At 39.2% G+C, this 22,407-nt stretch overlaps 1 protein-coding gene across 1 annotated transcript; it reads left to right on the top strand.

Moving 5' to 3' along the window:
* The first annotated feature begins 92 nt into the window (after positions 1 to 92).
* isy1 (ISY1 splicing factor homolog) lies at positions 93 to 19,203 on the top strand. Its single transcript, XM_055648209.1, has 11 exons — positions 93 to 216; positions 1,758 to 1,780; positions 2,244 to 2,295; positions 3,544 to 3,609; positions 6,392 to 6,434; positions 6,534 to 6,646; positions 6,723 to 6,840; positions 8,458 to 8,580; positions 14,514 to 14,629; positions 18,411 to 18,497; positions 18,818 to 19,203. The coding sequence occupies exons 1-11, from the start codon at positions 214 to 216 to the stop codon at positions 18,923 to 18,925; spliced, it is 852 nt and encodes a 283-aa protein (XP_055504184.1). The 5' UTR covers positions 93 to 213; the 3' UTR covers positions 18,926 to 19,203.
* The last annotated feature ends 3,204 nt before the right edge of the window (positions 19,204 to 22,407 follow it).

The following is a 22,407-nucleotide window of genomic DNA, read 5'->3' as shown; positions in this document are numbered from 1 at the left end:
GTGTCCCCGTAAACCCCGCGTCTCCGTCCAATCAGCGCCACTCCCCCCCGAACTCTGACCTTCGACGCCGCGGCTCCGCTTCCTGCTCCTCTACTACTGCTGCTGTTGCTGTTGCTGCTGCTCTTGCTCTTGCTGTTGGTGTTGGTGTCGGTGTCGGTGTCGCGGCTGCACTGAGGCGTGTGCTGGTGTGTGGGAGAGTGACCCAGCTTCACCATGGTACGTGATGGTCCACCCTGTAATTAATAGGAAAGAAACTGCAGATGCTGGTTTAAACCCAAGATAGACACAAAGTGCTGGAGTAACTCAGCGGGACAGGCAGCGTCTCTGGAGAGAAGGGATAGATGACATTTTGGGTCGAGACCCTTCTCTCCAGAGATGCTGCCTCCTGTCCCGCTGAGTTACTCCAGCATTTTGTGTCTATCTTGGGTGTAAACTAGTATCTGCATTTCCTTCCTACACATTATGATTTCAAACATGTGGCTTTGGATAATCCCTGTTATGCTTCATTTTTCTATTTCTATTGTGGCTATAGATAATATATTTCCAAAGGTTTTATGTCAAAGTAGCCAGAGTCGATAAAGTTTAAATTAATGAAGTAACTTTTCAATAATGTGTGAAAAGGAAAATATTACAGATGCCGGAAATTTTAAGTAACAATAAAAATGCTTGAAATGCTCAGCAAGTAAGGCGATATCCAATCTATAGAAAGTATAACGGGTTCATTTTGGTGCAAGGTCATGTCTATTTCTTGCATTGTCTTTTATTTCAGGGATACTTTTATCTATTTTGATTAATTTGACACCTTTCTTAGGCATATTGATGTTATGAAACAACATTGCAAAAACAATATTTAATCAGAATTTCATTTTTAGAAATAAATGCCTATGTTATCCATTTATTCTTTTTCAGAAATGAAATTCATTCTCCAATCACCACTCCTCTCCGCTGTCCAATTACTTCCTATACTACACCTATCTTGCTGCAGTCTAATTCTATTTTTGGGTTTATCAATGTCCTTCATGTTGGATACAATTGGAGTATTCAATAGACAATAGGTGCAGGAGTAGGCTATTTGGCCCTTCGAGCCAGCACCGCCATTCATTGTGATCATGGCTGATCATCCCTAATCAGTACCCCGTTCCTGCCTTCTCCCCATATCCCCTGACTTTGCTATCTTTAATTCTGTGAATTAACCCCAAAGCTTGTCAGCATAAAGTTGGTAGATTGATATTTTGGAGGGAGTATTTTTTGCACATTATTACTCGAGGAGATAAACCTATATTTTAGGGTTTGTGGTACATTTTGATAATAATATAACTAGTTTCAGAATTTTAAACTTTTGAAATTCGTTTGATTCAATACTGCTTCCCAGTAATCTAGTAGAATATGTTCACGAAGGAACTGCAGATGCTGGAGAATCGAAAGTAGACAAAATTGCTGGAGAAACTCAGCGGGTGCAACAGCGACTATGGAGCGAAGGAAATAGGCAACGTTTCGGGCCAAAACCCTTCTTCAGAATGCTCGTAGAATATTCTGGGTTTATTAAGGACAGTGAAACACAAAATGTTATTGGTGCATCTTCTAGTGAATTAGAAGATTGGGAAGTGGTTTCATATATTTTTGTGGGAATTTCTTTTCAATAATCACCATTTCGCTGCACATTTTAGACTTCTGTCAGCAAATTCGAGTAGAATGAAATACTCGTATAACATTTTTCTGAATTATAACTTTTGTATGTTTTTTTTCCGTGTTTACAGGCTCGAAATGCAGAGAAGGCAATGTAAGTAAATTAACAATATAATTTGGTAAATCAAAATGGAATAGCTCCTCACAAAGTTTTACTGATTTTGTAATATTAGAATTGTTGTTTCTGTTTCTTCATCTACCTGGACTTAATCATTCCATTCATATTTACTTGCTTTTACATACAAGCTCTCGCTTGAGATCTCTCACTTGAATAAAGTTGATTTTAAATCTGTTGAAGAGCGAAAACATATTAATTTTTAGATTGACATGAATTTTTAAGATTTAGAAACTAGTATCCGCATCATCGCAAGTTTAATAGTGAATATAAATTCTTACAGTTAGCCTCTTATTATTTTAAAATATTAGTGTTTTTTCTGCATGTTCATTTTAACTTGTAATCAAGCTCTACTTTTAAAGCCCTTAAAATTCTGCTGCAATGGCAGATCCTTATTAATTTTTGAGTGGTGAATTAGTAATTCATTATAATTATTTTTTAGGACTGCTTTGGCGAGATTTCGCCAAGCGCAGCTGGAAGACGGAAAAGTTAAGGTCAGTGATTGTTATTTTCAGTTTTTGTAGAGATGCAGTAAAGATAACCATTTGTATAAAATTCAATACACCTATAAATTGAAATAATATATTTAAAATACACAGAGCAAGCAAAATACGTGGCTTATTGGTCAGGTTATTCAGTACGTTACGTGGTTTAATTATGCTCTTGTGATGAAGTGTGGAGTAATGCCAGGCTAACAGAGAATTCTTCCAGCAAAATAATAGTTTGAATTCTACATACATACTACATACACCAATGACTGCACCTCCACTGTCTCCTCTGTCAAGCTTCTCAAGTTTGCGGATGACGCAACCCTGATTGGACTGATCCAGGATGGGGAGGAATCTGCCTACAGACAGGAAGTGACACAGCTGGCGTCCTGGTGCCATCGCAACAACCTGGAGCTCAATGCTCTTAAGGCAGTGGAATTGATAGTAGACTTTTAGAGAGCTCCCCCTCCCCTCACCCCTCTCACCATCAACAACACCACAGTCACATCTGTGGAGTCCTTTAATTTCCTGGGAACCATCATCTCCAAGGACTTTAAGTGGGAGGCTACCATCAACTCCACAGTCAAAAAGGCACAACAGAGGATGTACTTCCTGCAGCAGCTGAGGAAGCACAATCTGCCACAGGCAATGATGGTCCAATTCTATATGGCCATCGTAGAGTCTGTCCTCACCTACTCCATCATGGTCTGGCTCAGCCACCAAGCACGACATCCGGAGGCTGCAGCGAATCGTCCAATCAGCTGAGAAGGTTATTGACGAACTGTACACTGCAAGTGCCAGGAAGCGAGCGAGTCAGATCATCTCTGACCCCTCTCACAATGGCCACAAACTCTTCGAATCACTTCCCTCTGGACTGTCAAAGCTGCCAAAGTCAGGCATAAAAACAGCTTTTTTCCACGAGTAATAGCTCTACTCAATGACCACAAATCTGTAGCCTCCTTTTGCTCTGGTATTTTATTTAATTCACATGCTTAATCAAATAATGTTTTATTATTAATGTTTTATGTATCATTCCTAACTGTCACTGTCTGTCATGTTGTCACTTGCGGGTGGAGTACCAAGACAAATTCCTTGTACGTGAATACTTGGCCAATAAACTTATTCATTCATTCATACATACATAGCTTCAGGATTAGCTGTTGAGGAATAATGTGGCTTTAATGTTATCAGTAAGCTTTAGTGTTCCTTTTGGTGTAGTCTAAATATTGATTACTGTCTCCGTCTCTTCAGTAGGAGAGGAGACCATTCCTCGCATCAGAGTGCAGTGAATTGCATAAAGCAGAGAAATGGAGGCGACAAGTAAGTAAAATCTTGTGTTTAAACCAAGATTCTGGAAGACTTCTCAGCCCCAACAATCTGCTGTGTGGTTTTTGTAACAGCATGTTAAACATAGAAAACTTAGAAAATAGGTGCAGGAGGAGGCCATTTGGCACTTCGAGCCAGCACCACCATTGTGATCATTGCTAATCATCCACAATCAGTAACCTGTGCCTGGCTTCTCCCCATTTCCCTTGATTCCGCTAGCCCCTAGAGCTCTATCTAACTTTGTTTAATTCATCCAGTGAATTGGCCTCTACTGCCTTCTGTGGCAGAGAATTCCACAAATTCACAACTCTCTGGGTGAAAACGTTTTTTCTCATCTCTGTTTTAAATGGCCTCCCCTTTATTCTTAGACTGTGGCCCTGGTTCTGGACTCCCCAAACATTGGGAATTTTTTTCCTGCATCTAGCTTGTCCAGTTCTTTTATAATTTTATACGTTTCTATAAGATTCCCTCTCATCCTAAATTCCAGTGAATTTAGTCTTTCCAATCTTTCCTCTTATGATAGTCCCGCCATCCCGGGGATAAACCTTTTGAACCTATACTGCACGGCCTCAATAGCAAGGATGTCCTTCCTAAAATTAGGAGATTAAAATAATAGACAATAGGTGCAGGAGTGGGCCATTCGGCCCTTCGAGCCAGCACCGCCATTCAATGTGATCATGGCTGATCATCCCCAATCAGTACCCCGTTCCTGCCTCCTCCCCATATCCCCTGACTCTGCTTTTTAAGAGCTCTATCTAGCTCTCTCTTGAAAGCATCCAGAGAACCTGCCTCCACTGTCCTCTGAGGCAGAGAATTCCACAGACTCACCACTCTCTGAGAAAAATTGTTTCCTCGTCTCCGTTCTAAATGGCTTGCTCCTTATTCTTCAACTGTGGCCCCTGGTTCTGGACTCCCCCAACATCAGGAACATGTTTCCTGCCTCTAGCGTGTCCAAGCCCTTAACAATCTTATATATTTCAATGAGATCGCCTCTCATCCTTCTAAACTCCAGAGTGTACAAGCCCAGCTGCTCCATTCTCTCAGCATATGGCAGTCCCGCCATCCCGGGAATTAACCTTGTAAACCTACGCTACACTCCCTCAATAGCAAGAATGTCCTTCCTCAAATTAGGGGACCAAAACTGCACATAATACTCCAGGTGTGGTCCCACTAGTGCTCTGTACAACTGCAGAAGGACCTCTTTGCTCTGCCTTATGCAGAGAATTTCACAGACAGCTCTCTGTGTGAAAACGTTTTCCCTCATCTCTGTTCTAAATGGCTTACCCCTTATTCTTAAACTGTGCCCCCTGGTTCTGGACTCCCCCAACATCGGGAACATGTTTCCTGCCTCTAGCGTGTCCAAACCCTTAATAATCTTTTTGTTTCAATAAGATCGCCTCTCACCCTTCTAAATAAGGACATCAATGAAAAAAAATCATATTGAACCAATGATACATGGCTTTTGTCATTGTGGATAAGGGATACAATCATATTCAAATGTTAGTCCACTATTGTGTGTTTTGCATGGTTTCATTGGATTTTTCTTTCTAATTCATTCATTGTTCTGTGGCATCAATGAACATAATGTGAATCTGCAAATAATCAGTTTTCTCCATATCTTTACATGTGGATCAACATTAATGTAACCAAAGATGCCTGGGAATCTCTTATTGCATAATACTTAAAACTAAGTTAATACTTGATCTTAGCATTAGTTTTAAGTGGTATTCAATTAAAGCGATGAAGCGTCTGCGTATCCCTGCATTTTTTTTTAAAGAAACGTGTTTTAGAACAGCAGTGATTGTAACTTAAGTTTATATTTTTCTCATCATACATGGACAACAGCAGTGAAGTAAAATAAATGACATAATTAATAAATCTTTTTAATGACAAATCTTTTATGCAATCTGGTGTAAAGCAAATACAGAACAGCATTTGTTTCAATATTACCAACAGTATTAGCTACTAATAACAGTGTAGTGTTGAGAGATAGTTCTACCTTTAGTCAAATTGGGCAGAATATTGCTGAGTTTTGTTGGCTATTCTGGTCATTGGAGTCCAGCAGTGGGGTGCAACTTTGCTGGGATTCCCCATGGTTATGTGGGAATTCCACTTTCACAACCTTTGGTTAGATTTGGCACCATGTCTGCGCCTGTGTTCATTTCAGTGGGGATGCTGGATGTGCAGATTAGGAGACAAAAGAAAAGGCAGGTTGCTCTCTAAATTTATTTCAAATTGTATTTGTGTGTTTATGGATACTGTCTTTTTATTATTGAGCTCCATTTTAAGTTTATAATAAATGTGAATGGGTGTTAGATATTTAAACATGGTTTCATAACTAGCAAAGAATGCCAGGGTTTGGACTTTCTGTACTCCATCGTCCAATGTCCAATCTCCATCCAAACTAGCACATGATCCAACCCATTATTTTTCAGTAATGTTTAATTGAAGATTGTGGTCATAAATAGTTTGTCAAAAGTTTTCTTCAGTAATACAATAGTGTCTGAAGCACTTCTCACCAACTGTGGCTTTGTGTTAGAATTGGACAAGCAGTTTTAAGCATGAATCAATACATTAATGCAATTTTACCTGCTATCTGTGAAAATTCAAATGGTATTTTAATGCTTCATATATGCTTTATGAGCATTATTTATTTATGCTTGTTGCCATAATATAGTTTTTAGGATAAATCAGGACGACATTTTTAAGCATACATTTATATATGTAAATAATATTAATTTATCATCTATTTAATAACTAAATCTTTGTTTTGTAGATCATAAGCGAAATTTCCAAAAAAGTGGCACAGATACAAAATGGTAAGTTTCGAAAATGCTTCCAATTTTAGGTATTCCCATTATAAAAAAAAAAAAAAAAAACCCAATGCATGTGATGGAGTTACATATTCTCTTTTACAGCTGGTTTGGGAGAATTTCGGATACGAGATCTTAACGATGAAATCAATAAGTTGCTTCGAGAGAAAGGCCACTGGGAAGTCCGAATAAAGGAGTTGGGAGGTCCTGATTATGGAGTAAGCAACATAATTTTGTGTAAAACATTCCTGAAATGGTTCTGAACACTTTATAAGCCTTTATTTTTTAATTTAGAAATTTGGACCAAAGATGTTGGATCATGAGGGGAAAGAAGTTCCAGGCAATAGAGGATACAAATATTTTGGAGCAGCAAAAGATTTGCCAGGAGTCAGAGAACTGTTTGAAAGAGAGCGTATGTAAAAAATAAGTTTCATTTTCTCCACATCGTGCTTTGAAAACATTGATCTGTTGAAAATTTCTATGGATGTTGATCATTCCTGGTAGCATGTAGATTTTAATTTTTAATTTGTTAGCCTACATATGTTGTCACTCTGCTTAATCATTCACAGGATTCGCGCTATTAAACCCAATTCTCATTTCACTTTATATCCTTGCGCCATTTTGCATCACTTGTTCGAACACAACAAGGTATCTGCTCTGGGTAAGATGTATTAATTCAACACAGTGTATAATCTGTCCAGATTATCCATTTTAATATTGGGATTCTTCACAAGTAAACATTTAGTAAAATCTTTTAACAAAATTATAAAAATTATTCATTAAGAGACCATGTAAGAAAACGTCTTTTTCCCAAAGAACTGGTCTCTAATTTGTTGCTATCCAGCATTCAAATGCCTCGTGATCAGGATTTTAAGAACATTGCTGCGAGTACTGTGAGAAGATTACGGAGAGTCGGTTTGTCAAGGAGGACTCTCTCTAATTTCTACAGGTGCACAGTAGAGAGCATGCTGACCGGTTGCATCGTGGCTTGGTACGGCAACTTGAGCGCCCTGGAGAGGAAAAGACTACAAAAAGTAGTAAACACTGCCCAGTCCATCATCGGCTCTGACCTTCCTTCCATCGAGGGAATTTATCGCAGTCGCTGCCTCAAAAAGGCTGGCAGTATCATCAAAGATCCACACCATCCTGGCCACACACTCATCTCCCTGCTACCTTCAGGTAGAAGGTACAGGAACCTGAAGACTGCAACAACCAGGTTCAGGAATAGCTACTTCCCCACAGCCATCAGGCTATTAAACCTGGCTCGGACAAAACTCTTTGCACTTTATCATTTTATTTATTCATGTGTGTATATATTTATATTATAGTATATGGACACATTGATCTGTTTTGTAGTAAATGCCTACTATGTTCTGTGTGCTGAAGCAAAGCAAGAATTTCATTGTCCAGGGACACGTGACAATAAACTCACTTGAGTACCCTGAAATCTCATTAGACAGCAACTATGGGTTGACATGTTAGGAATCTATTAGGGCACTGCATTATGTTTCTATTCCACTGCAATACACCAGCTTGTTGAGGCACATTGCTTTACTGTCAATGGCAAAGCAACAGTGATTGCTGCTGAACTCAAAAGAAAGCTATCCACAAGTTGTCTACTTTGGCTTTCTATGGCACTTTGTGCATTTATCAAGTATTGGTTCCAGTTATAACAAGGAGACTCATCAGCTAATCTCTCCGATAAAAAATTAACAAGTTACAAGCACTCATTTTAAAACTAAATTCTTAAACATATTTCAGTGCAATATAAAGATTTGTATGTACTTGTGGTATTAAGGCAAAAGCCGAAAATTATATATATATTTAAACTAATTTTAAAGAATGGAGTTTTTAAATAATTTAGTGTGATCGTTCAGGTATGCTCAATTTTGAGCATAGGAAAATAAGTTAATGATAAACATTTTTTAAATTATATTTGTATGTGTAATATAATTTGCACAAGAAATTCAGAAAATTGTCTATTTTTGTTTTACCTAATGATTCCATGCCCTTCTTTGTTTGTTTGAAGCACCTGCCCCACCACGGAAAACTCGTGCCGAGCTCATGAAAGACATTGATGCAGATTATTATGGTTACAGAGATGAAGATGATGGTGTCCTTCTACCCTTGGAACAAGAGCTTGAGAAAAAAGGTAATCAAAACTAAAGAACCTTGTATATGTGGGAGGCTGCATCATATTGATAAAATTAATCAGTTCTAGCACATTCCTTAATGTTCACTTTGGATATATTGTAAATGGAGCTAATAGATGTGGCTATCATCCCAACATGATTTCTGGAATTAAATATTTTCACGCCGGCGTTTTTAGTGCCATGGATTTAATGTATTATTATAATTAATTTCACATTATACACAAGCCTTTAAATGCCGGTTTAGTTTTTAGTCTCTTTTTTTTTTCATGCAGTTATTTTCCCACAAAATAAAATTGACAACATCATGATAGAGGCAAACTAATTTTGTCGAAAGTCGATCAGCTGAACAAATAAGACCCCTGTTTAGAAATGAAGCCTACAATATGGTACATACTGATAGGATATGCATCAGGGGTATAGCTAGGACATTTGTTAGAAGATGCATCTTGATTATGATGGCTTTGTTATGTGTTCAGTTAATCTCTCTGTAATCACGTGCCAGATTATCAGCATGGAATTCCATGTATTGACCATGACAAGTTCAAATGGGGGAATGGAAATGTTTTGCAGTGTACTAGATTAGCAACTCTTGTTTTTCACAAGCGAATCATAATGAAACATTTTGGAATGCGCATCGAAACGGTTGCTGTGACTTGGAAACATGTGTTTGTATGCATGGGGGGAGGGGGGTTGTTGGTGGATTAAATTTATCTCATGTTCTGTATTTGGGTCTTGAAGGGCAAAGATATTAAGGAGATCTTCAAAGTGCCACAATGATATATTCCATGTGTGAAAATAATTGTTAGATCAGTCATTGAATGATGTGCTCAACGGGTGCCAACATTGTACAGGTATCTGCAAAATCTCTAAACAGTGTAAAATGAAGACAGCAAAGCTTGGGTAACGTTTGATCTGCATTATAGCAGACAATGAAAATCTAATAGTAGTAACTTTTGACTCTTGTAACCTCTTATCCTGAATCGCCTTGACTGCTATTACAGTGTCCAGAAGAAACTCTTAATTCCAATGCTGATTTGGGGATGGAATGACAGCCAATATGGAATCTTTATTTACTAAATTCAGAAGCTGTGCGAAGAGTAAAGCATGGCTTGGCTTCTGTACTCCACAATTTGAGATTTGTAATAGAAAAAATCATTTGTGGTTAAAGTGCACATTGTCAGATTTTAATAAAGGCCATTTTTATACATTTTGGTTTCAGCATGTAGAAATTACAGCAGTGTTTATACATAGTCCCCCCCCCCCCCCCCCCGTTTCAGAGGCACCATAATGTTTGAGACCCAGCAATGTCGTGTAAATGAAAGCAGTCATGTTTAGTATTTTGTTGCATATCCTTTGCATGCAATGACTGTTTGAAGTCTGTGATTCATGGACATCACCAGTTGCTGGATGCCTTCTCAGGTGATGCTCTGCCAGGCCTGTTTCGCAGCCATCTTTCGCGTATGCTTGTTTTGGGGGCTAGACCCTTCAGTTTTCCCTTCGGCACATAAAAGACATGCTCAATTGGGTTCAGATTGGGTGATTGGCGGCCACTCTAAATTGACCATTTTTGGTCAGCATTGACCAGCTTTGAAAAACTCCTTTGTTGCTTTAGCAGTATGTTTGGGATTATTGCCTTGCTGTAGAATGAACCGCCGGCCAATGAGTTTTGAGGCATTTGTTTGAACTTGAGCAGATAGAATGTGTGTATACACTTCAGAAATCATTATGCTACTCCATCAGCAGTTGTATCATAAATGAAAATAAGTGAGCCAGTACCTTCAGCAGCCATACATGCCCAGGCCATAACACCCCCACCACCATGTTTCACAGATGAGGTGGTATTCTTTGGATCTTGGGCAGTTCCTTCTCGCCTCCATAATTTGCTCTTGCCAACACTCTGATATGTTAATCTTCATCTCATCTGTCCACAAGACCTTTTTCTAGAATGGTGGTTGCTGTTTTAAGTACTTCTTGGCAAACTGTAACCTGGCCATCCTATTTTTGCTGCTAACCAGTAGTTTGCATCTTGCAGTGTAGCCTCTGCATTTCTGTTCTTGAAGTCTTCAGCGGACAGTGGTCAGTGACAAATCCACTTCTGAAGAGTATTTCTGATCTGCCGGACAGGTGTTTGGGGATTTTTCTTTATTATTATAAAGATATTATAAAGATTCTTCTGTAATCAGCTGTGGAGGTCTTCCTTGGCCTGCCAGTTCATTTGTGATTAGTAAGCTCACCAGTGCTCTCTTTCTTCTTAAAGATGTTCCAAACAGTTGATTTTTGTAAGCCAGTATATTTGGCTGATACATCTCCATAACAGTTTTACCACCATGTTTCACAGTGAGGTAATGGCTTCTTTGGATCTTGGGCAGTTCCTTCTCGCCTCCATAATTTGCTCTTGCCAACACTGTGATATGTTAATCTTCATCTCATCTGTCCACAAGACCTTTTTCTAGAATGGTGGTTACTGTTTTAAGTACTTCTTGGCAAACTGTAACCTGGCCATCCTATTTTTTGCTGCTAACCAAACAAAGTAGTTTGCTCTTGCAGTGTAGCCTCTGCATTAAGGAGGCAATTGAAGTCACACCTAACAATGGTCATGTGAAGCCATGTCTCCCAAAGTATTTCTGATCTGCCTGACAGGGGGGGACTGTGTTTAAACACAGCTGTTATAAAGACATGGTGAAATCAAAATGTATAAAATCTTCCTTGGCCTGCCAGTTCCAATGTGATTTTAACCACCAGTGCTCTTTTTTTCTTAATGATGTTCCAAACAGTTGATTTTGGTAAGCCTAATATTTGGCTGATGTCTCCAACAGTTTTACCTTGTTTCTCAGTCTCATAATGGCTTCTTTGACTTTCATTGGCACAACTTTGGTCCTCATGTTGATAAACATCAATAAAAGTTTCCAACGGTGATGGAAAGACTGGAGTGCTGAGTGACATTGCTGAGCCCCCAAAACAAAGACTAGGTGATGGAAAGACTGGAGTGCTGAGTGACATTGCTGAGCCCCCAAAACAAAGACTAGTTTTCCAAGAATGCCAACCTCTCCCTTCTGAAATACGGGTTACCAAAAATGCTGGATGGCAAAATTAGGATAACAACGTTTTTACTGTAACCTTATTGATGGCATTAATTACTACTATTGATGATGAAATGTGACTTGACTTGAACTGCTCAAGAGCTGTAATTGCTGCCAGTGGAGCTTAGCTAGTCGTCCTGACTATATGTTCTGCGGTCTAGTTGGGTGTTTTTTTTCTGATTACATATTTTTCATCGTTGGCTCAGTATTTTATAAAGACACTTTAGCAATAGCAAACCTTTTAAACTGCTAATCTGAATGCCTCGAAAAATGACTTTTCTTCTATATTAGTTACCTGCATGTTTCTACTTGTAGTGATGGCAGAGACTGAAAAATGTGGGTGATGTCCAGGGTGGCAGCGGTCTGGATTTCATTTTAAACCCAAGTGAATCACTGATTCTAACGGACAAAGTGGTATAGTGAGAAGCCACTTATCTGCCCAAACAATGTCCATTTTGTGAACTGCTAGCGTAACTCATTCTGTGGGAAATGGCCAGTGATCATGGGTATATGATTAAATTGATGAAGGATAGTCATGTGTTTGTGATTTGCACAGTGAGGAAATCTTTTGCGATGCTCTCCATCTTTATCAAGTTGCAAACCTCATTAGTTTCTGCAATATTGATAAATGATAGTTTTGTTTGAAACTAGATACCTTGCTTCTGTCAGCCACTACCATCTACTGCCTTGGCATTTATTTTAGTCTTTCTTCATGGACTAATTATTTCTGAATACAAAATGTCATTTTAAAATAAATGATTTGCTTTCATCAGGTTAATTGAAGTTAATGTTATTTTTAAAAATTGTATTAGTCCACGTGTGATTGCCAGCATAACGTCCTGAATCGTGGTAATTTTGTGGCATGACTGATTTTATTTTGACCTTTTTTGTGCGGCTGATTGATTCCAATATGTGATTGCACATGAAGCACGTGTCATACCAGCTACCCTGTTGGGAGTTTGTAACTGCTGGAAGCGTGCTGTGTTGGCAGACAATTACAGCATGTTATGCTGATAATTTGGAGTTTAACATTTTGACAATGTCGTGTGTATAACATGTACTAAGAATTCGGTGTTTCTGGACTTTAAAGTTGCTGTCTGGAGACAGTGTTGCTGAGGTTCTGAAAGAATCTGGATGCAGCTGTAAGCATCTCTTTAGGGTTCAGCCGAGAGCAGAAGGGAAGTGCTGGGGAAATGCTCTAGACGTGGCCATGTTCACTGCTGTTTTGCTTGGAACAATTCTCCTATCTGTGGTTCAGAAAAAAGCATGCCACTGAAATTTGCAATAATGCATAATAGTGTGAAAGACCACACCAGCTAGTAAGTACCAAGGTCATTCTGTGTATGACATTTTACACAGGTACATGGACATCTGGACAGGTACATGGATAGGAAAGGTTTAGAGAGATATGGGCGCGAGGCAAGCTTGTGGGATTAGTGTAGATGGGGCAGCTTGTGCATGGGCAAATTGGGCCAAAGGGCCTGTCCCTGCTGTGTATGAGATATTGTAGTTCACCACACACCAATGCTGGATGTTTCAAGCAGATGTCGGGTCATATTTGCAACAAGGCACCATGATATGATGTGCTACTTGTGCATTCAGATATCTGAACCAATTTAACATCAACATTAGCAAATAGAAATGGCCAAAAGAAAATCAGTCGTGCAACAGGAAGGGTAACTGTCATACTCCATGACCAGAGAGTTAACTGTTTCTCTTTTACCAGAGTGTAGCGTATAGAGTAAGCATGTGGCTTCACGACAGTAATAAGCTTCTTCACAGGATATTGAGTGAAAATTGGCTATTTTGTAAGCATCACATTTTATCTTCATGTTACTACAACCGTAAGCTCCATTATTGCCTGCTCTGCTGGGAGCAAACAATGTCTATTCTGTGACAGTCATTTGCATTTCAGCCAAATCTACGCATCAATGGGGGGGTTTAGGTGCCAACGTTATACACTGATTCCAATGCTCTGATTTTATTGTCACCCTTGGATTTGTCATGTGGGGTGAAGAGATGGATTTGATGAGAATTATTAGATGATCCCATAATAGATGATTCCATTCTGTCTCTAGCCACAGACTTTAGTAACCATTTGCTCACTTCAGATGTGCCTTTGCCTATAACATGGGCCACTTTTGTCTGCAATGGAAAAGTGTCACTGAATACCATTAAGTATCTTTGATCAGGGTTGACTATTATGTGAATGTGAGGCTGCCAGTGGTGCTATGCAATGAACATAGAACAGTACAGCACAAGAACAGGCCCTTCGGCCCACAATGTTTATGACGCGCATGTTGCCAAATGAAACTTATCCCTTTTGCCTGTACATGATCAGCATCCCTCCATTCCAAACATATTCATGTGCCAATCTAAAGGCCTCTATCATATCTATATCCACCCAGGCACCTACCACTGTGACAAAACAAAATTACATTGCATATCCACTTTGAATTTTGCTCCCCTCACCTTAAATCTTCTCTCGTATTTGACTTTCCTTCCCTGGGAAAAGGGTTGTGATTGTCTACCCTGTCACGCCTCTCATAATTTTATACATTTCTGTCATGTCCCCTCATCCTCCAAAGAAAACAATCCAAGTTTGAAGTGGTATTGTACATTGTGAATGTATGAAGCTGGTGATACAGTTGATGTGATGTGGCATTTTGAAGACCTTGACTGTACAACTAAGGTATTGAATTTCTTGTGGTACTGTTTGACCCCTGTCATTGCAAGCATCTCAAGCTGAGAATTTGTACCATGCACTAAGGCAAACAACTTGGAATCAATTTGCATTTCTTTGAATATCTGGGAAGTGTTAGGAATATTTCATATTTTTCCCCCCATTTTAGTTATAGCAGACGCAGTGAAAAAGTGGAAGGAAGATAAAGAGGCCCGGCTTGCAAATGAAGGTTTTAAAGAGGAGGAAGAAGAAGAAGTGAATATCTACGCAGTGAAAGATGATGAGGTAAATGCCCTTCAAAAATTTGTATCGGATTAGTATACATTCACATTTTCTGGGATTTTGAACTAGCTGCCCAGTTAACTGCAGTACATGTAACAAGCACTTTATGTATAGGAGGGAACTGTAGATGCTGGTTTAGACTGAAGATAGACACAAAAAGATGGAGTAACTTATCAGATCAGACAGCATCTCTGGACGAAAGGAATAGATGACATTTGGGGTCGAGACCATTCAACATTACTTCTTCAGTTGTAATGTACAAGAATCCAGCCCAAAAGTTAAAAAGTTGGATGAGGTTAACTAACCTTTTTCCGAACAAAGGTCTGAATTGGGGAACTTTTGTGCTGTAATTATCCATAATTTGGTGTTAAGTGCTTGACCGAAACTATAAAATAAAATGAGACATGGTCATCTATTTAATTCAAATTTGAAATGTATTGATTCTTATTTGATCATCAAGGACCATGAGGCGGTGGCATGAACATTATGTGAGGAAGATCAACCATAATCTTGTTAGTTATGAAGCTGCTTGGCCTGTTCTACCATTTATTTTCTTAACAGAAGCAGAAGTTGGCCATTCAACAAGGGCATGGCTGATCTTTTGCCACATTTTAGTACTAACCCTTTTCCCTCAGTTCTCGTTAATCCAGAAATCTATCAATCTGAGTCTACAAAATCTCTTCAAGATTCAGTACTCTGGATGTATGTTTTTTCTTATCTCAGTTTTGACTGGCCAGACTGTTATTTCTGGACACTCAGCACGGTGAAACAATATTGCCCTTGCATAAACACTGTGAAGCCCTTACAAAATGTCGCATGTTTTATGAGATGATTCCTTGCTCTTCTAAACTCTGCTGAGCGCATAGGCACAATCCTATCCATGGATAGACAATTCACCGCCAAATAAATCAACCAGGGGCACCTCCATTGCACTTTTATTACAAATATATATTTCCTAAGGTAGAGAGACTAGATCTGTACACAATTTTGCAGATACAATTTAATTTTGATCCGGTGTAATGGCTGTCAGATATTTTTGTTCATACTCAAATATTCGTACGATAAGTCCAGTGTAGCATTTGCTTTCTTAATTATATCCTGTACAAGCATGTTGTCTTTCAATAATTTATGTAAAAGAACACCCAGGACCTCTGGACACAAACATCTTTCAATCTCTCATTTAATAAATCTCTGCTTTCCTCTGTTTTATTTCTACCAATGCAGATGATTTCATAGACTGGGAGGCAGGAGCCATTCAGTGGATGAGACTGCAATTATCCGATGGGCATCCAAAATTTCCACAAATCTCCTACCACTCTAGGCCACTGGAAGCATAGCAAATATATAATTTTTGAATACCATTCAAAATAAATTGTCGATATAATTAAGATTTACCTGACATTCTACAACAAACTATATTTGCTACAGTGCTGTATATAGGTTGAGGTGGTGACATAGATACATAGAAAATAGGTGCAGGAGTAGGCCATTCGGCCCTTCGAGCCTGCACTGCCATTCAATATGATCATGGCTGATCATCTAACTCAGTATCCCGTACCTGCCTTCTCTCCATACCCCCTGATCCCTTTAGCCACAAGGGCCACATCTAACTCCCTCTTAAATATAGCCAATGAACCGGCCTCGACTACCCTCTGTGGCAGAGAGTTCCAGAGATTCACTACTCTCTGTGTGAAAAATGTTTTTCTCATCTCGGTCTTAAAGGATTTACCCCTTATCCTTAAGCTGTGACCCCTTGTCCTGGACTTCCCCAACATCAGGAACAATCGTCCTGCATCTAGCCTGTCCAACCCCTTAAGAATTTTGTAAGTTTCTAAAAGATCCCCCCCTCAATCTTCTAAATTCTAGCGAGTACAAGCCGAGTCTATCCAGTCTTTCTTCATATGAAAGTCCTGACATCCCAGGAATCAGTCTGGTGAACCTTCTCTGCACTCCCTCTATGGCAATAATGTCCTTCCTCAGATTTGGAGACCAAAACTGTACGCAATACTCCAGGTGTGGTCTCACCAAGACCCTGTACAACTGCAGTAGAACCTCCCTGCTCCTATACTCAAATCCTTTTGCTATGAATGCTAACATACCATTCGCTTTCTTCACTGCCTGCTGCACCTGCATGCCTACTTTCAATGACTGGTGTACCATGACACCCAGGTCTCGTTGCATCTCCCCTTTTCCCAATCGGCCACCATTTAGATAATAGTCTGCTTTTCTGTTTTTGCCACCAAAGTGGATAACCTCACATTTATCCACATTATACTGCATCTGCCATACATTTGCCCACTCACCCAGCCTATCCAAGTCACCTTGCAGCCTCCTATTAGAGGACTGGGAGACATTCAGAGACCAGCAGAGGAGGACAAAGGGCTTAATTAGGAAAGGGAAAATAGATTATGAAAGAAAACTGGCAGGGAACATAAAAACTGACTGCAAAAGTTTTTATAGATATGTGAAGAGAAAGAGATTAGTTAAAACAAATGTAAGTCCCTTGCAGTCAGAAACAGGTGAATTAATTCTTAAAGGGTTGATGGTGGATATGCAATGGAAGGCATTTAAAGACTGCATGGATGAACTACAAAAATTGCCCTGGATTTGTCTGCCTGCCACTTTTACTTTTCACCTTGCTACCTATTGCTTCTACCCACATTTTACACCCCTCTGTCTCTCTGCTCACCCATTTAAGAAACCCACCACCTCTTATTCTCTGTTTATTATTGTTTTCTTCTTTCCCCCCTACATGTTATTTCCCCCCCTGACGAATGTCATATCCTGAAGCTGTCTGAGAAAAACGTAATTTGAATAAGGGGTGAGACACATGTGCCAATATTTGTCTGATTCAATTTCTGGCTGTGCACAATTGATAGAATTAGTCATTACTGGTCCATTTTTATTGCTATAAAGTTATAATTATGTTGCCATTGTATAAGTTTCAATTTAGAAACCTAGAAAATAGGTGCAGGAGGTGGCCATTTGGCCCTTCGAGCCTGTACCGCCATTCATTGTGATCATGGCTGATCATCCACAATCAGTTACCCGTGCCTGCCTTCTCCCCATAACCCTTGATTCTACTAGCCCCTAGACCTCTATCTAACTCTCTTTTAAATTCATCCAGTGAATTGGCCTCTACTGCCTTCTGTGGCAGAGAATTCCACAAATTCACAACACTGGGTGAAAAGGTTTTATCGCTTCTCAGTTTTAAATGGCCTTCCCTTTATTCTTAGACTGTGCCCCCTGGTTCTAGACTCCCCCAACATTGGGAACATTTTTCCTGCATCTAGCTTGTCCAGTGCTTTTATCATTTTATATGTTTCTATAAGATCCCCTCTCATTCTTCTAAATTCCAGTGAATACAAGCCCAGTCTTTCCAATCTTTCCTCATATGACAGTCTGGCCATCCCGGGGACTGTGATTCGCCATCCCGGGGAATTTGGAGTATTGCGTTCAGTTTTGGCCACCCAGCTACAGGAAAAGTGCAGAAAATATTTGCAAGGATTTTGCCATGCTCGAGGGAGTGTGTTACAGGGAATGATTGGGCACGTTGGGACTTTTACATCAGTTGAAATAGTGAGATGGTTATCTCAATACTTTAAGATCTGTTTTTTAAATATATAAATTATATTATGCATGGAAGACTGATCATTGACAGCTATTTCTCATTTATGTTATTCTATATTTGGACTATTATGTCATTTGTAAGTTATTAATGATATTAATTTTATATATTATATTTTTTCCCCCCTCACATCAATATATATACTTTGTTCTTTAGTCTGATGAAGACGATGAGGAACAGATGGAAGGAGACGAAGACCAGCAAAAATTTATAGCTCATGTTCCTGTACCATCACAGAAAGAGGTAAGGGGATTGTGAAGACATTCTAAACACTGAAGAAGACCTTTATCACTTTTGTATATTTCTTATTTTAAATTATTCCGAATTTGGAAAGATATGCTGCTCTAAAAATGACAGTCAGATGCTGGGCTGTCGTCCAAAGGACATTCTTGAGTGAATATAAATCACGAGTGCTTCATGTGTAACTTTGTTTGAGCTCTTTCAATAGTGGCAAATTGTTCTGCTTTACAGCATTTCGTTTTAAGCACTTGATGTAATTTTCAGTTTGGATTATATTTGGGTATTGGATAATTTGATGACTTTTTTTATTTTTATCATTGCAGGTTGAAGAGGCGCTTGTACGAAGGAAGAAAATGGAACTGTTGCAGAAATATGCTAGTGAAGCTCTAATGGCTCAAAGTGAAGATGCTAAAAGACTTCTGGGACTGTAACAAATTATTTGCTTGCAAAGACTTGTTTTATAAAATACCACAATGTAAATTTCACAAGAGAGATTGCAGACTACTTTCAACGCTATTTGTACCAATACCAAACTTCTGCAGAGACATCAAAATAACTTGATTTTTGATGTCTGGTTTGTTGGTTTCAAGAAAGTGTCATCAACATTTCCTGTATATAGCGACCTTTATTTCTGAATGAATGGGAATTGACCAATTTTTGTTTCTATATTTTATAGATTGTGTTATTAAAATTGTATTCTTTCATACAACATTGTAGATCTGAATTTTTTTTTTCAATGCTTGCACAAGAGTATGCCATTCAGTTTTGTATAGTATCTATACATCTTGTATTTAAGGGATAGTATTTAAGGTTTTTTTAAATACCTGAACACCAATAAAATTGTTTAAATTTTCACGGACAAATTTGGGGTTTAAAATGTGTTTAGCTGTAGATGGGTTGTAAGTTAAGGCACTGTCCCACTTTCCCGAGTTACTCACAAACTCTCCCGAGTTTTCCCCTTGATTCGAACTCGGAGAATTACGGTAATAGCCGTTTGTAGGTACTCGGGGCTATTTTTTTAACTAGTGGACATTTTTCAACATGTTGAAAAAACGTCCCGACTTACCTGATGCCTCGAGTTCCTACGGCTGGCATTACGAGCCGCTATGAAACATCTACAGACTCCTACGGATTCGCTACCGACATTCCCCGAGTTCGAATCAAGGGGAAAACTCGGGAGAGTTTGTGAGTAACTCGGGAAAGTGGGACAGGGCCTTTAGAATAACAATCATTTTCAGTTGCTTGTAGAGAGGCAATGAATGCATTTTCACTCATTCCAATATTTTTGAGTTTCCATTCTTATCCTCAAAAATTAATATCATTAATAACTTACAAATGACATAATAGTGCAAATATAGAATAACATAAGTGAGAAATAGCTGTCAATGTTGGAGCTTTTTTAACACTTTTTTTGTTTACAGATGGAGAGGCTGAATAGTTTAAGATTTTTAATTATTTCTCTGATATAAATAACTGTTTGTATCAATTCAACAGCAAAAATAAGAATCATCTACAAAAAGCATCACACTTTATGATGGGAATGCTAAGGTTTATTTGCAATTTTGAATGGATTTTACTTTTTAAATCTTACATAGCTTCAAATTGCTAGTACAATTTTTATTTGTACTTAATTCTGTTTTGGCATATTTTTGACGATTTACATCTGTTGTTTCGAGATGGTGGGGGAGAGTCACATTTTGTGTGAATCCTCTCCAAAAACAGTTGAAGCAGCCTCTTATAATAATTTCCATTTATTGTCTATCTGTTCCGGTGCTGAGAAAGTCATCAGTTCCAACGCTAATAGGCTCCTGTTAATTTTCGCTATTTCAAAGGAACTAGGATCAGCTGATCTTCATTAGACCCGATACTACCTGCATAACTGTGAGTACCAACAAAACAAGGACAGCAGGGCAGCTTCAGGTTAGCTGAAACAACGGCCCACCCTTAGCTTACCTCTAGATAATTTTCAATCTATAGAGAATAAGTTTTAACTGCTTGGAGTATGGCTGCTATTTCAAAGGGAGATCAGGGACTGCCATGTTCATTATTTCATGAGAACATGATTCACCCTTGACTCGCCTTGCCCGCTATACTATGCGAGGGTTTCTCCATTTTTATTCTGTGGTCCTTTCAGAATCCTCAGGCGGGGGGGGGGGGGGGGGGGGGGGGGGACGCAACTGCATTGTGTACAATGCTTCATGGTGTACTGATTTGACAGTCTTGACTAAATTCTGTTCCTCTCCGAGAGTACCAGTGAAATGCTGTCCCTTTTATCTAGTGAAGAAATTGTTGACAGTCTACTTACCCCAAGCCAATGCCAAGATGACACTGGACGTATTATACCAGGCTTTCAACTCTCGAGACAGCAAGCCACAGTCATCTTCATCAGTCTGAAGAAACCTGAAACGTCACCCATTCCTTCTCTCCAGAGATGCTGCCTGTCCCGCTGAGTTACTCCAGCATTTTGTGTCTGTCTTTGGTTTAAACCAGCATCTGTAGCTCTTTCATTCACATCATCATCTTTGTCCCTGGCTTCATTCAAGATCATCTTTGGGACGTACTCCCCAAATGCTATCGCCATGTCAACTGTGCTCTTATTCTTGATTCCCCTATCTCTACCGTCACTGTAGCAATTCTCTTCATGATTCTGTACAAATCTCTTGAATCTGCACCGTTATAAGATCACCCTTTAGTCTCCTGCACTCCAAGGAATAAAGTCCTAGCTTACCCAATCTCTCGCTATAGTTTGGCCCCTTGCATACTGGCAACATCCTCATAAATCATCTCTACACTTGTTCCTGTATAATAATATCCTACAGCAGGGTGACCAAAACCGAACACAAGACTAAATGCAACCTCGCCAATGACTTGTATAACTGTATCAGAACATCCCAACTTCTATACTCAAAACCATGATTGTTGAAGACCAATGTACCGCTCTGTCTACCTGCAATACCACTTTCAGGGAACTGTGCTTTTAGATCCCTCTGTTAAACAACACCCCCCATGGTCCTTCCGATCACCGTGAAGATCCTGCGCTGATTTGTCTTACCAAAATGTAACACCTCACGCTTGTCTGCATTCTCAATTAGCCATTCTTCTGCATTCTTGCCCAACTGATCAAGATCCTGCTAACATTTTTGTTAACCCTCTTCACTGTCTGTGATACCATCTACTTTAGTATAATTAGCAAACTTACCAAATATGTCTTGCACATTCTCATCTAAATCATTAATATAGATCACAAACAGCAATGGGCTCAGCATTGATTCCTGAGGCGCACCACTAGTCCAGCCCAAAAAACAGGCTTCCAAAACCACACGCAGCTTCCTTCCATGAGAAGCCAATTTAGTATCCAGGCAGCTAGCTCTCCCTGGATGCCATATGACCTAACCTTCAAGAGCAGCTTATCAAAGGCCTTGCTGAAGTTCATATAGATATTGTCTATGACCTTGCCACGGTCAATCTTTTTGGTTACTTCTTCAAAAAACTCTATCGAATTCATGAGACATACAAAACCATTTTGACTATTCCTATTCAGACTCTGTCTATCCAAAGGCATGTCTTATCCACCAGAGTCCTCTCCAGTAACTTACTTATCACACTGGTCTATAGTTTCCAAGATTTTCCTTGCAACCCTTCTTTATGTAAGAATAAGAGGCAAAAGTATTAACTACCATCCAGTCATCCACAACATCACCTGTGTCTAATGTTTCATTATCTCCTTCAGGGCTCTTGCAATTTCTTTTCCAGTGTCCTTGGATATTTCTGATCAGACCTGGGCGATTTATCAACGTGTCCAGCAACTCCTCGGCCATAAAATGAACTGTCCTCAAGACATTTCCATTAACAAGTCAAGTCAAGTCAAGTTTATTCGTCACATACACATAGGAGATGTGCAGTGAAATGAAAA

The sequence above is a fragment of the Leucoraja erinacea genome, chromosome 16, assembly GCF_028641065.1.
Source record: "Leucoraja erinacea ecotype New England chromosome 16, Leri_hhj_1, whole genome shotgun sequence".
In the NCBI taxonomy this organism is placed as follows: Eukaryota; Metazoa; Chordata; class Chondrichthyes; order Rajiformes; family Rajidae; genus Leucoraja; species Leucoraja erinaceus.
The sequence above is the reverse complement of the archived record's forward strand: the minus strand, read 5'-3'. Positions and strand labels throughout refer to the sequence as shown.

Bases quoted from the DNA above. Each gene is read 5' to 3' on its own strand.
- isy1 (XM_055648209.1), top strand. The intron at 3,610-6,391 runs GTAAGTAAAATC...TTTGTTTTGTAG, and splicing joins CAGAGAAATGGAGGCGACAA to ATCATAAGCGAAATTTCCAA. The intron at 14,630-18,410 runs GTAAATGCCCTT...TTTGTTCTTTAG, and splicing joins ACGCAGTGAAAGATGATGAG to TCTGATGAAGACGATGAGGA.